We start from the raw sequence: 10,764 nt of genomic DNA on the forward strand, positions 1-10,764 counted from the left end.
CTCTCCCTTTAAACATAGTGAGGACAGGAAAACTCTTCCACCTTCCCCCACTCCTCCCTTCATTCTACGATCAACCTGACCATCCCCTTCTACAAACGCAACAAAATTCCCAAAGTTCACATTGCAGGAATAACAAAGAAGAATGTCAAGACCTCATCAGCCCCTCTGCAGTTCTCACCAGACCTCTTTTGTGTTCCAATAGGAAATCACATCACCTGATCACAACTGAAATCTCACTTGGTTCAGTACTCCACTTCCAGCAGAAGCACAAATTAGATGTTTCAACAAAATATGCAAAATCCATGTAGCTAGTAAGGGGGAGGTCATCTGTCTCCTAAGAGAGGTTTTCTCCTTGACTTTCAATAACTAAGCAGCAGTTCAAACCCAGAAGTGAGAGGTTTAATTACTTTCTGTAGACATGCTTAGAGATATCCAATCTCACCTGAACTCAACTCAGCCATAGCAATCCAGTGGCATCAAGCCAAGTCCTGCACCTACAGCACTAAACTACAATACTTTTTTAAAAAAATTAAGAAATTAGTTTTGTACCAAACATCGACAACATTCAGGGCCAATTAACCAAGGTCTTTAATCCAAGAGTATCCTTTAGCAATAGTTTCCATGAATATTGTCTAAAAACTCTTTATTTGTATCAGTTCTCAATTTTAGCACCTTTCAGTTTCACTGGTTATCCCTCATGACACTTACTTTGAGTTATAATAGGTCTGAGCACAAAGCACACAACAGTTAATTGGAAAAAGAAAGAAAGCAAGTAGAAGGAGATAACTCATTCTCCTCCTTATCCTCTGCTAAGATACTGCAGCACTACTAATAAAGTTTTTATGAGACCAAAAAAATGTCCCTATTGCCATTGGAGTTAGTGGGAGTCAATCACCTACCTCTTCCCTGCGACTCTCAAACATCGTTACTATTTTAAAACTGACCGAAAGACACTGCTAAAACCAGCAGGAACTTGCCACAGTTACTCTGCAGATAGCACAAAACATTGCAAACTTATCCCAAAATACTTGCCGTCTGATACCAGAAGAGTCACATCATGAACTCTCAGGTTTTTGGTTTTAAACAGGTTTTATCCTGCAATTCCCCTGTTCTTGCTTTCATCCTTCAAGTATTCCCTGCAACGCTCCATGTCTCCTGTGATGCATCTCCAAAGTGGAATCTCCGCAGTGTTCAAATGTTTCTTGCACACCCTCCTCACTTGGCAGCACAGGCAGCTTAGACTATGGCTGATGCACAGTAACCAGGGCGCTAACTGGTTCAGGCAAACATGCTCTCTGGACCAGTTGGTTGCTGCCTCTCAGCAGTTTTAACTTGCATGCTTACCCATTCCTGGCCTTCAGTGAAGTTACTGCTCATGTACCAAGCCTTCAATTTGCAGGAACTTTTTAATCTTGTACTCATCACTATGCCTCTGTCAGATATGGCTGCAACTTGGCCAATCAATACAAGCACTGTGGTATGGAGGACAGAACTGACCTATTTTCACATGCAACTGCTGACACCTCCCTTCCTCCTCCTTCCCCTCCCCAAAAAACAATAGAGAAGAAAACTATCTGTATTACAACAGACATTTCAGTACAGCTCAAGTTACCACTTACTGATTTGCCTTACCCTTTTCATTAACTGGCTTGTGAGGTTCTGTAGTGTGTTCACAGTGTATGTCTTGATCAGGTGCATAGCTTTAGAAAGGCATTGCTTAAACTTGGTCAAATATACAGGATAGTCTTTAAAGTTTGGCTGTAAGAAATAAGAAATCCATTTTAAATATGAACAATAAAAGACAGTTGCAAAATTTATCAAAACTTAAGATACTTGTTTACTAGCTAGAAATGTTGGTTTGTACAAACTGAAAGTGGTATTTCATAAATATTAAGCAGAAGAATAGTAAGTATATTCAGTTAAAATACCTCAATTGTATAAACTGCCATCTTTGCTTTCTTACTGTAGTTAGCAAAGAGACTATTTTGCAGGAAAAGAAAAACAAAAAGTTTCAATAGATGGTTTTGAAATAGTATTAAGATTTAACTAAAACCAATATTGAATTACTTACATGTGAAGAAATATATGCAATACAATCATCAAGCTTAGCCAGCATGGGAATGAATCCTTCACTGTTCACAGACAGCGTAGGGGAGTTCAATTTCTTTGGAAAATAAGACGATGCATCAATTGCAAGGAACCAAAACAACTTACTTAAAGTTTTAAAGATTAGTATACTTTCACTTTTTAAGACTATTAAAAGTGAAATATTACTTACTGTGCTAACATTTTCCAGCTCATTAAAATAAGAAAGTTTCTGCTGGATGTTTTCAGCCAGGTCAACAAGCTCTGACTATTCGAAAACAATAAAAAAAGATAATCAGTAACCCAGCAAGTAGTTTAAATTTTAGAAATTAAGTCTTCAGCCTCCCTCTCCCCAAAGTCAAGACATAAAAAGCTCTCAGCACACACCAGTGTTAACTAGCTCCAAATAACCTGCATCCAAATAAGTACAATAAAAAATGGCAGAATACAGCAGTGCTCTCTCTCATCAGAGAAACACATATTACTGTATTTGTATTTAAAAATGTGTATTCTCTATGTTTTTCAGCATTCCACAGATACTACCACACACAAATAGCAGGCCTGTCATCAGTATTACAAAGAACTCAGGAAATCCTGTATTTCAATATTGGAGCCTTTAAAAATTCTCCCTTAGCCAGTTTTTGGGTATCTCCCATAAAAATGCAAAAAAAAAAAATCCATGTAGATTTTCAGGGACAGTAACTTTGAAGACTTTAATCTACTTGCAAACCCTGCTTCTCTGTACATCAAAACAGCACACTTGCAAACGCACTGCATCCAGCAGACCTTCCAAAGGGTCACGAAGCATGTAGAACAAACAGTGAGGATGGTCAAAAGCTGTTGGGACTATATTTTGGTCTGTGTATTTTTGTCTTAACAAAAATGCCTGACAATCTACAACATGGAGGACTTCACAACCAATTTCAAGACTTTGGCTAGTGTTTCTAATTCTGACTTAAGAGTTTGAGGCCTTTCTTCTATCAGCTATCCTGGAAAACTGGTTCTATTTCCACAAAGATGTACAGTTACCACAGCAGCTGGGGATGAAGGCAGCACATACTAACAAAAATTTGCTTGTTTCCGTTCTCCAAAAAGACAACAAAAGCATCTTCTCTAGCATCATTCTATTACAAGATATTTCTTTTTTTAAAACATAGACCTGTTCTGATTTCACTATGATTTGTTAACAGGTTCATTCCTACCTATTAAGAATGCGATGTCTCTACTATTTAGAGTTTCTGCTTTATTAAGTGCATTCATACAGTATTTAAAATGACTCAGCAGTTCATGAGTAAAAGCAAAGATGACAACAAAGTTCTGTGATGCTCCCCCCCCTCCCCCCCCCAGAAAAGCAACAATTAAGACTGGTTTTGAAGCAGGATCTCTTATGATGACAAGCTCTGAAAGGCTTAGATTTTGATTCATGCTGGACCATGCTTCAACAACCTTATGTCACCAATATTTTGAGACCTAAAAAGGCATCTTCATTATACTACTGTTGGAACAACTCATGAGGAAAAAGAAAATATCTAGGAGATAAGCTGGTAACTTCAAAAAAAAAAAAAAAAAAACCCTCTCTCCTTGCAAAAAAAACAGTTCAAAATACTCCTGTAAGTAATATGAATTACTAATCTCAATACTTGTCAGGCATCAATTACAGAAGCCCTCATCAGCTAGCTACCCTTCTTGATTAAAGTGTAAATCAACATGTACTGAACGTTTTACACAGAGAGCCTGACCCTCCAGCTGGAGGTGAAACACATTGATGGGGTCCCACACAAAGGAGGGACTGTCACCACAACTCACAAGTTTCTTCAGCCTAAGAAAAAGGAATTTTACTTTATCGCACCTTAGAAGCTTCCAGCAACCCTCCCAGCAAAGATTACCTGCTCCTTCAAAAGTTGTTCACAGGCTTCATGTAGTGTTCCTGTCTTTGTCGACACAAAAAGATACTGTTTCTGCAATGACTCTAGATGCTGAAGGGCACTATTCACATCATTCAGTATAGCATCGCACTGCTCCTGAAACCCAGACAAGTAATCCCTCATCTGTCTAGAGAAAGAGAACCAAAAGATAACAAAAGTAAAATTACACTTTCCATATTTGCAAATTCAACAGCCTACAGTGACACTGGCACTATCTTTCCCTGAGAGAAACCAGTTCTGGGGAAAAAAAGACCACTTGCACGAAGCAAGTGTGCACAATGAGCAGATACTTCCTGACCTGCAGATGTAAAGCCATAGGGTTCGGAACAGCCACTGCAGTAACTCTGGTTCCCTGATATCCCTTATAGCAAGCCTACCCAGAAAGCAGCAGCATGTCTAGAGACTAGTCTAGAGACTAGTGCACACACTGTCTAACTGAGCAGCACAAACATGCTGACCACTGCAGGCTACTGCTAACAGCTAAATTCTACCTGCCTTGCTTTCAATAGGGGTGTTAATTTGGGTTTCTTCTTCTATACAACTTTTAATTTCCATTTAGAAATGAATTTTACTTTTCTAAAGTAGCTGCAATTAACCAGATGATTCAAAAGTTATCATGAGGATTGAAAGAGGCTGAAATCAAAAAGGTTCAGTATCTAATGTCGCCAAGTCTGTCTAAAGCTCAATACAGATATAAACTCTAAACGATTATTAAATATTTGCCAAGCATAACATTTAAATAAGAAATAATTTAAAATGAATTACTCCTGGATGACAGGTGAAACCACTGTGTTCTACCTTGCCATGTACAAAGCAGTATGTAAAACCACAACTCTGTCTCATGCAAACCTTTAGTGTACAACAGGCAGAGAAATAACTCATTTTCCTCCTGCAGGTAATTACAGAATTGCCATCCTACAAACCACCCTGCACCCATGATACACCAAAGTATCTGTATGCATTACAAATGCCAAGTGTACAGATGCCCTCTTTTTTTTTTAGGTTGTTAATGATCTGAACTCAGTATAAGCTTAAATCTCTGATTTTAGGAAATAACATGCTCAAACATCAAAACAAGAAGGGAAGAGACAGATCAGATTAAAGCACAAAAACAGGACAGGGGAATACAGCAGGGAAAGTTCTTAAAGTTTCAAAATACAGGTCAGTTTTCATAAAAGCCATTAGCAGATTTTGCTGAGCCATTCAGTCATGCTTCAGATAAGACTCTTGAGAATGTGAAAGTCAGTGTGAAGGCGTTCTTCTGAGCCTGGTGGAAGAGTCAGTTAGACAGAAACAGATGAGAATGCCATGCCCCAAAAGCGGAGCTGAGCAATGTGTCAAAGAACGCTGGGAATGTGAATACAGACTCACAGACATAGCCACTGGTGAACTAAACTGTGATATCTGCACCCATTTACCCAGTCTCTCCATCACAGGATGCCATTTTGACAGCAGCTGTTGAAAAGGCATGTGATAGTCCTTAAACTGCCATTGTCTACAGTCCAGCCTATAAGTCAAAACTAATTTTAATTTGTCTTAATATATCATTGGGCAGGTCAGAAAGAAATCTGTGTTCCTTGTAACTGCCCTGTCACAAGGCCAACAGCCTTCAGGATGGGGCATACAGCTGTGGGAAGGAAATAACTTCAGCTGTTCCAATACATTTACCGACAGTTTAATTTGAATGTGTGCTAACATTATACAGACAAGATGAAGGTCTTTGAGGTTTAAATTGTTTACAGTGAAAGCAAATGAGGAAGAATACATACCTGTACTTTGCACCTTCATCTTGATCCATCTGTGTCTGTAGTTGAGCAAACCATGAGAAGAACTAGAAGAGATTTTATGGTGTCAACAGCACAGATCTTATGTGCAATAAGTTAGAAAAAAAAAGTCTATGAAACAGAAATTCAGAAAATGAACTGCACCATTTCTCTTGATAAAGATAGTGAGATTTAAGAACTTAATTGCTAAGGAAGAAACAGAAGAATAACTCCACCACTAAGCTAAATAGGAAAGATTGAATTTCATTGGATCTTATTTGCATAGGAACAAGGCTGTTACACTAGAAAGAGATTTTTGTCTATTATGAGCAACGTCACTTTACTGAAGTGATGCCTTACCCTCACATAAGACTCCACTCAAAAAGGGGAAAGTATCTGTTACTTCAGAGCTAAGACATCAACTTTTTTTTTTCTAAGTTTCTTCTTATACCTTGAACACTAATAAAATAATTTAACTAAACCACCAAAAGCTAGGCAGGAGACACAGAAATTCCTGTTCTCTGAAAAAGATTACAGTAACTTTGAGGAGATTCAGCATCATTTACCTGCTGTGCTGTTTCAATTCTTTCATCCTCCATTCCCAGTATGGCAAATCCTTTCATGAGAACATCCTCTGTAGATTCTGGCACTGCGGCCGTCAGTGTAACAGTTAGCGACTGCGATGTTAGACTGCACAAATCTTCAATTGGAAGCTGCTCATGAAAATCCACAAACTTTAGTTAAATGACTTACTAAAAATAATTATATTCAGTTCAACTACAGTAAACTCAATCCACAGCATTAACTTCAGAAAATCACATTTTGTTTTGGAAAAAAAAAAAAAAATGTAATGGACATTTTATAAACCTATGCAACAATAAACCAACAGCCAGCATACCAATATATTCAAAAATACCTAACAAATTTTTTCCGTTACACTCAGAAAACATTAAATGGCATTTTGTATTAGTATATGTTTGTCTAAAGAACTAAAATTGAACGTACAGGTACCTGACATACTGATGAAGTATACATTAATCTCCAGCTGAACTAGCTATATATCCAGACAAATGCACTAAAGTATCTGAACACAGAAGAATTCAGAACTCATGTAGAAGCAAAAACAAATGTCACTATTGTTTGCACTGTGCAACACCACCACAGTACAGGAACCATCAGATTTTTTTGCCAGGTATTCAGAGAAAATTCAAGGCTTAACAATGCTAGAACTTATTGAGGACATGCATATTCTTTCAAACATTTCTAATGAAGAAGTTAAGCTAAAAAGAAAGGTTCTTCTAGAAAGGCTCTGCTGAATAGGAGTTATTAGCCACAACAATTTTTTTTAAGCAGGAAAAATACAGAAAAAGTAACTTCAGAGTAATCTTGTTTAAATATAATTGGAAACTTTATTAGTTTATATTGCAAAATGAGTTCAAGAAATGAAATACTGTTACATCATTTTAATTAGCATAATACCCTTTGGTTCACTGACAATTAAAGGATGTTTTCTGAGTTGCTGAGAACATGAGCAACAGAAAAACAGAAAACACTAAAAACGAATGAAAAGAGAAGCAAATCCTTGTATCTCTCTAGAAAATTACTCACTTAGTAAAATTCTTGCTTAGTAAAATATTCATTGTCTGAGAACGTTAGTCTGGTAAAGAAAGACCGATCAGTGTTTCAAATATTTGAGAACTTGACCTCTCTTTTTCAATTTCCACATATACCACCCCAAAATGTTTCTGGGTGAAAAAAATGGAGTCGGGATGAATAGTCACCAATAATGGAACTGAGATTTCAATCATATTTCCAGAAGTAAAAATTGAGTAGGCAGGACCCTAATCATGAAGTCAAGAATTAATTCTCTTGTAAAGAGAATCAGAGCCTATTTTTTCTAAAAAGCTGAGAGCCACCACCCCAATGCACTTCAGCAGGAGCCAAGACTGCCTGAAGCCCTCAAACTTCATGACATTCCAGCTGTCCTAACTGTAAAATGCAGTAACTGCCTTGTTGTAAAGGTGTTTTAGATCCTTAAGAACATCCTCCAATAGCAGGACATTCTTCTACAGTCATTTTGGATATCTGCCAGCATTTACTTTCCTACAGCTGCAAACAGCTTACAGAAGACAGAAACCGGAAATTCTGAACAGAACAGGTTCTGAAACCAAACAGCTGTATTTCAAGAAGGAATGGTTTTACCCTCCCTTTGTTATTGAAACTTTCAAACACTTGTTGGCACCCAACTTTGTTAACTTTCTGGTACTATAACTTATGTTACAATCCTTTTCAAATAGAAAACCTCTCATGAAAAAAGACAAGTTACAAAAGGCTGTAAACAGTCTTTTCTGAAAGCAAATCAAAAACTTCCTGTACGTTTAACTAGTGGATCTTAAACATGCTATTGAGAGCTTAATATGTCTTTTTTTCTTTTGGTAGAATAGTTTTTTCCTCACTATTCTGATTTGCATCAAGAAATTAAATATATTCAGAGTGGTGTGTAAGAAGAACTGTAAGTATGTAATACTGTTTAATAGCAAGAAAGCAGGCAAGCCTGACTTCCTAGCAGGATATTCACAGCACTTAAATACACTTTGCCACTAATTTTCTACAGGAACCAAGAAGTAAAGGAAATATTATAATGCACAAGTATAGCTTAACATTGTACTGAGCTGCTTAAATAAAAGCCAATTTTATCTCAAATTAGATTAACTTCCCTCTTGTTAAACAATTGTTTCCCAATGCAAATCAATACAATGCTGATTTTAGCATGGCAAAGAAATGCAAACATTTCATTCCTCCTCCCCTTGCAGAGATCACAGCAAGGAAGCATTCATGAATAACTCACCAACTTGTCAGGGTTTCTTTAATATTTTATAACTGTATGGGAGATCATGTCTTCCATTGTAATAATGGATGGACAGACTTTTCACCACTATTACTAGTTGTATATGGCATGCTAAATCTTTCTTAAATTGTTACAGAAAGTGACATTGCTCTCACAGTAGCTATGAATTGATTTGGACCAAGTTAAAAGGATGAGAAAGGTGACTGTGGTCAAAGCGCTCAACTTCAAGAGGACAAACCCTGACGAACTAAGGGAACTAGTTAGCGAACACGACCAGTGCGAGGAGCCCATGAACAGTCCTCGGATTTTCTTTTAGGAGAGAAGCTGCAAAAACTGCCTGTGAACCCCCCTGCGAGCAGGGGTGGGCAGGCACTGCACCGAGCACTGCTGGACACAGCACCCGGGAGAGGGGAAGGAAGAGGGCCTGCGGAAGAAGGAGAAACCGGGCGACGAGCACGGAGGGCGGCTTCGGCCGCCAAGACGGGCGAAGGCACCGCGCTGCAGACGAGACACCCCGAGCCCCGCGGGGAAAGGGGAGAGCGCGGGGCGCCGCGCAGCGAGCCCCGCGGGAGGGGCCCGCCCGGCCCCGGCCCCTCGGCCGCGCAGCCCCGGGCACCCCGGGGCCGGGCCGCCGCCGGGCGACGTGGCGCCTCGCGGCCGGCAGAGCCGCTAGGGCCGGGGCCGCGCCGCCGCCCCTCACCTCAGGCGGCACCGGGAGGTTCTCGGCCGCCGCCTTAAGCTCCAGCACCGAGTCCGTCTGGCGGTCGCTGAGCGGCGCCGCGGGCTGCGGGCGGCGGTCCCACAGGCTCAGCTTGTCCCGCGTATCCCGGTCCGCCAGCTCCGGGGGCGGCGGCTCCGCCATGCTGGCGCGGGCGGCGGCGGCACTTCCGGCCGCGTCCAACAGCTGCCGGGGGGGCGAGGAGCGGGGCGGAACGGCCCGAGCGCGGCGGCGCTTCCGGGGGGAGGCACGTTCCGCGTCGCGTGGCGGCGACGCCATTGGAGGGGAGGAGAAGTGCGTCACCGAGGGACGGGAAGGAGCGGGGCGGTAGCGGGCGCGCGGCGGCGCTGGGCGCCCCCTGCGGGCCGGGAGGCCCAGCCCGGGGGCGGGGGGGGCGCAGCCCCGCCGCCGCCCCCAGCCCTGCCCAACTCCTTACACACGCATCCAGCCCCCCCAGGCGTCACCACGGAAAAGCATGCGGCTGCCACCAACGTGTTCAGCAGCTGCACATGCTGCTCGAGCCCTGCAGTGCCCAGCTGCTTCAACCAGGCACGGTGCCAGTGACCAGGAAAAGGCCAGACCCCGCCGGTCCCTCTTCCCAAGGTGTCGGACCTTCTGCCTGCATACAAGCCCCCAGCAGCAGCTCTGATCTCATTTAAGCTAAAGCAACCTGAAAGAGGAGAATTGTGCAGTGGCACATAACTACAGCTGTACACATCAGATTTAGTTTGACACCACAGTTAAAGCTGATTTAACAGCTGCCTGGCACTAAGAAGCAACTGTTCTCTCTCCCCTTTTGTCAGCATTGGCACATGTCCAGCCTTGAAGTAGGCCAGTTCAGGGAGCTAAATCAACAGATAAATCACTTTTCTGCAGTGGTAGCTTTACTGGCACACCCTCATAAAGGTCAGGAAAGCACCAGCAGTAATATAAAGAGGCAGGTAAATGAGAACACCTCACCCCTTCCTTCAATTTTGATAGCATCTTTGCTACAAACTACATTGCTGGAACTGGTTCTTACTCCATTTTCCACAGCATCACCTATTAGCTAGGACTGCTCACTCACCATGCCTCAACCTGCTGCACACTATGTTCTTTACTATGGAAATACACTCTTTTTAAAATAAACTTAAGTCTTTTATCATTACACATTCAATTAAAACCTAATCCAGACATGATGGAAATGGAAAGAGAGCTTGAAGAAATAGCTTGAGATGGTCTCTGCAGCAGTCACCTGCAGCTGACATCTCGAACACTTCAGTTCCCTGTTTTGATGCCTCTGGCACTTTGTAGCTCATTCCACAGCCCCTCTTGCATCGCGATCTTCAACTTCTGAAAGGTAACTGGTGCAAGATGTTATTGTGCTGTTGTTCTGAACTGGCAGGTCTCACCCCTTCAGAGCTGTTTATCACAGGCTTGTTGCTA

The 10,764-nt window shown here is 41.5% G+C and overlaps 1 protein-coding gene across 1 annotated transcript in view; it reads right to left on the reverse strand.

Moving 5' to 3' along the window:
• The window catches only part of COG3 (component of oligomeric golgi complex 3), a 33,642-nt gene extending 24,144 nt beyond the window's left edge, over positions 1-9,498 (reverse strand). Inside the window, exons 1-7 of the mRNA XM_067292309.1 lie at positions 9,322-9,498; positions 6,340-6,486; positions 5,780-5,841; positions 3,972-4,137; positions 2,279-2,353; positions 2,072-2,164; positions 1,633-1,758 (exon numbers count right to left, since the gene is read on the reverse strand). Coding sequence (XP_067148410.1) covers positions 1,633-1,758; positions 2,072-2,164; positions 2,279-2,353; positions 3,972-4,137; positions 5,780-5,841; positions 6,340-6,486; positions 9,322-9,483 — 831 coding nt within the window. The 5' untranslated portion in view covers positions 9,484-9,498. The remainder of the gene's footprint in view (positions 1-1,632; positions 1,759-2,071; positions 2,165-2,278; positions 2,354-3,971; positions 4,138-5,779; positions 5,842-6,339; positions 6,487-9,321) is intronic.
• Positions 9,499-10,764: the final 1,266 nt, after the last annotated feature.

The sequence above is a fragment of the Apteryx mantelli genome, chromosome 1 (genome assembly GCF_036417845.1).
Source record: "Apteryx mantelli isolate bAptMan1 chromosome 1, bAptMan1.hap1, whole genome shotgun sequence".
Taxonomy (NCBI): Eukaryota; Metazoa; Chordata; class Aves; order Apterygiformes; family Apterygidae; genus Apteryx; species Apteryx mantelli.